Raw genomic sequence first — 2,850 nt, 5'->3', positions numbered from 1 at the left:
TTTACTTCCGTATTTTGTATGGTCGTTAATCGGTATTAAAATAGTCGTAAAACCGTCGNATTCTCAACGTTTTTTGCCGACATGCAGCGACGACTTTGCTACTAAATGATACTCCAAAAAGTCGTTGCAAATAAGTCTCTATTTTGCGACTTATTTGCGACGGCTCTCACGTACCAAAATTGCAGTTGCAAAGTAGTCACAAAATGCATCTTGTTTTGCGACGAAATAATATCAGTTACAAAAGAGTATATATTCGGTCGCAAAGGTGAAACGTTTTTGTGACTTTATTGTTTCGTCGTAAATTTGCGACGGTTTTACTTCCGTATTTTGTATGGTCGTTAATCGGTATTAAAATAGTCGTAAAACCGTCGCAAATATTTGCGACTAAACAATCAGTCACAAACGGTCGTCGCAAATGGCATGTTTTCTTGTAGTGTCTCTTTACATCAGTTGGTATCACAGCCGAAGATCCTAATCATGCCTCCTAAGAAAAGTCTTCAACAACAGCATGAAGAGCAACTTGAAGCGATGCGTGACATGTTTTCAGAATTTCAACGTGGTATGCATGATATGCTGCGTGAGTCAGTGGAAACAGCAGTCCGAACTTTGATTCAAGTTCTGCGACGTCCTCCAAGGTTGCCACGACGTGAAGATGATTCAGAAGAAGAGGATGACGATGACGAAGTCGTTGATAACAACCTGTTTGCAGAGCTTGGTGAACAGCAACAACGTCAAGGTGTCTTGATGGCACCAAGAGGTGATGACAATCAATGGGAATCAGGTTTTAAAGTTGAACTTCCTGAGTTTTCTGGTAGCTTACAACCAGATTAGCTGTTAGATTGGATCAGTTCAGCGGAAGAAATCTTGTCATTCAAAAGAGTGCCCGACAGCATGTGTGTGGCGTTAGTTACAACTCGTTTCAAGGGTCGAGCATCGGCGTAGTGGCAGCAAGTGAAAGAACATAGAGCTCGAGCAGGCAAAGAGAAAATAGCTACTTATGAAAAATTGAAACGCCATCTGCGCAAAGCATTTCTCCCTTACAACTACTCTCGTACGTTATACACTCGCTTCCAGAATTTACGTCAAGGCACAAACTCTGTGGATGAATACGCAGCAGATTCTTTTTCTTTGTTAGCTCGCAACACACTGACAGAAACAGAGGATTAAAATTACAAATTCAGAATTCTCTGCTTCAAATTGATCCTGCGACAGCGTTGGAAGCTCAACAACGTGCTTTGCTCATCTAACAGAATATTTGTGGTTCTACTAACGGGAATTCATCAGGTAAATGAAACTGTGTAACTGACTCCTCACAACCACTTAATCCATCATCTGATGTTGGTGGCACTACTCGAATTAACGAAACTGGTGATGGTGTTGGCATCTCGAGGTTCTCACGAATATCGACCTTTAAGTGCTTTGGGTGTGGAGAACATGGACACCGACAATTAAATTGCCCCAATTTGAGTCGTTGAGGCTTGTTTGTGGAGAAAGAAGCTGTGTATGATGAGTACAATGGTGAGAAAGAATAGCTTGTTGAAGAACGTGTCACCGGTGACAAAGGCCAAGCATTGATTTTGCGTCGATCTTGTCTCGCACCTCAGGTCGTAGATGAGTCGTGGTTGCGATGAAATATTTTTCAGAGTTCTTGTACGATTTGTGGTAAAGTTTGTCGTTTCCTCATTGATTCTGGTTCTTGTGCAAGCATAATCTTGGAAGAAGTTGTTTCTAAGCTGGCCTTGTTTACCGAGACTCATGCAGCTCCATACAAGCTCATGTGGTTAAACGCCAAGACAGAATTACGAGTTTCAAGACGGTGTCGTGTACCATTTACTGTGGGTTCTACTTACAAGGATTTGGTGTGTTGTGCCGTGATTCCCATGGATGCCTGTCACTTACTTCTGGGCAGACCTTGGCAATATGATCAGCGTATAACACATGATCTCAACACATACTCGTTTTCATACGAAAACAAACACATCACATTAATCCCAACTCGTGAGACATGTAATCCGATGGTCTCAAAAACTGATTTGCTTACATCACCAACAACTAGTGGTTCTCCTAAGACGGCTCTGTTTTTGTCTCGTTCCTACAACTTGCTACATGCTGGAAAGCATTTCGTACCATACTTGGAGGAAGCTTGCATTAAAAAATTCGAGGTCGGATTTTTTTTCACCTCGGGCGACATGATGCAGAATTCTAGAAGCTTCTTAACTACTTCTTCTTCTCCACGTTTTTTATGGTGTTATTCAATTTTCTTTTGCTATGTTATTTCTTTTTCTTTAAGATTCTCTTTAGGTGTTTGACATTATTGAATCTAGGGCCTGCGGTTTTACCCCTCTCTTCTATTTAAGCATTGAGCTTTATCTTCTTACGACAGCTTTTGATTTCTAATAATATTGTCGATTACTCTTCTCTTCAACAAGTCTTTGAACTCTTGCTTTTCTCTTTAGAGAAACCTAGAATTCTAAGCATATAAGTCTTGCTCAACAATCTCCTAGATTAGTTGAGATTTTCTGTCTTTGTTCCTATACATATAAGTCTTCCTTAGACTTCTTGTATCTTTCTTTACATCAAGATGCTCTTAGACCACCTCCAATGGAGATTTTAAGCTCAGGCTTTAAGGAAAATTGAAAAAAAAAAAAATATATATATATATATATATATATAAAAGAAATAGATAATTAAATCAGAGACAACCTCTTATTTAGTAAGCTGAATAGTATATTAGAGACTCTGAATTTGTCGGGTATGGTTGGAAGCTCGATTTAATATAGATTTTTTTTTGGCACACCATAGTTCTTTTTTTCCCTTTCTCTCTCTCGAATCTCTCCAAATGCAATCGGA

At 39.6% G+C, this 2,850-nt stretch overlaps 1 protein-coding gene across 1 annotated transcript in view; it reads right to left on the bottom strand.

Moving 5' to 3' along the window:
* The window catches only part of LOC104783546, a 1,696-nt gene extending 1,487 nt beyond the window's left edge, over positions 1–209 (bottom strand). The window contains exon 1 of the mRNA XM_010508691.1: positions 175–209. Within this exon, the coding sequence (XP_010506993.1) occupies positions 175–209 (35 nt within the window). The remainder of the gene's footprint in view (positions 1–174) is intronic.

This window comes from Camelina sativa, chromosome 4 (genome assembly GCF_000633955.1).
Source record: "Camelina sativa cultivar DH55 chromosome 4, Cs, whole genome shotgun sequence".
NCBI classification, from domain to species: domain Eukaryota; kingdom Viridiplantae; phylum Streptophyta; class Magnoliopsida; order Brassicales; family Brassicaceae; genus Camelina; species Camelina sativa.
Note: the sequence above shows the minus strand (reverse complement) of the source record. Positions and strands in the feature narration are given on the sequence as shown.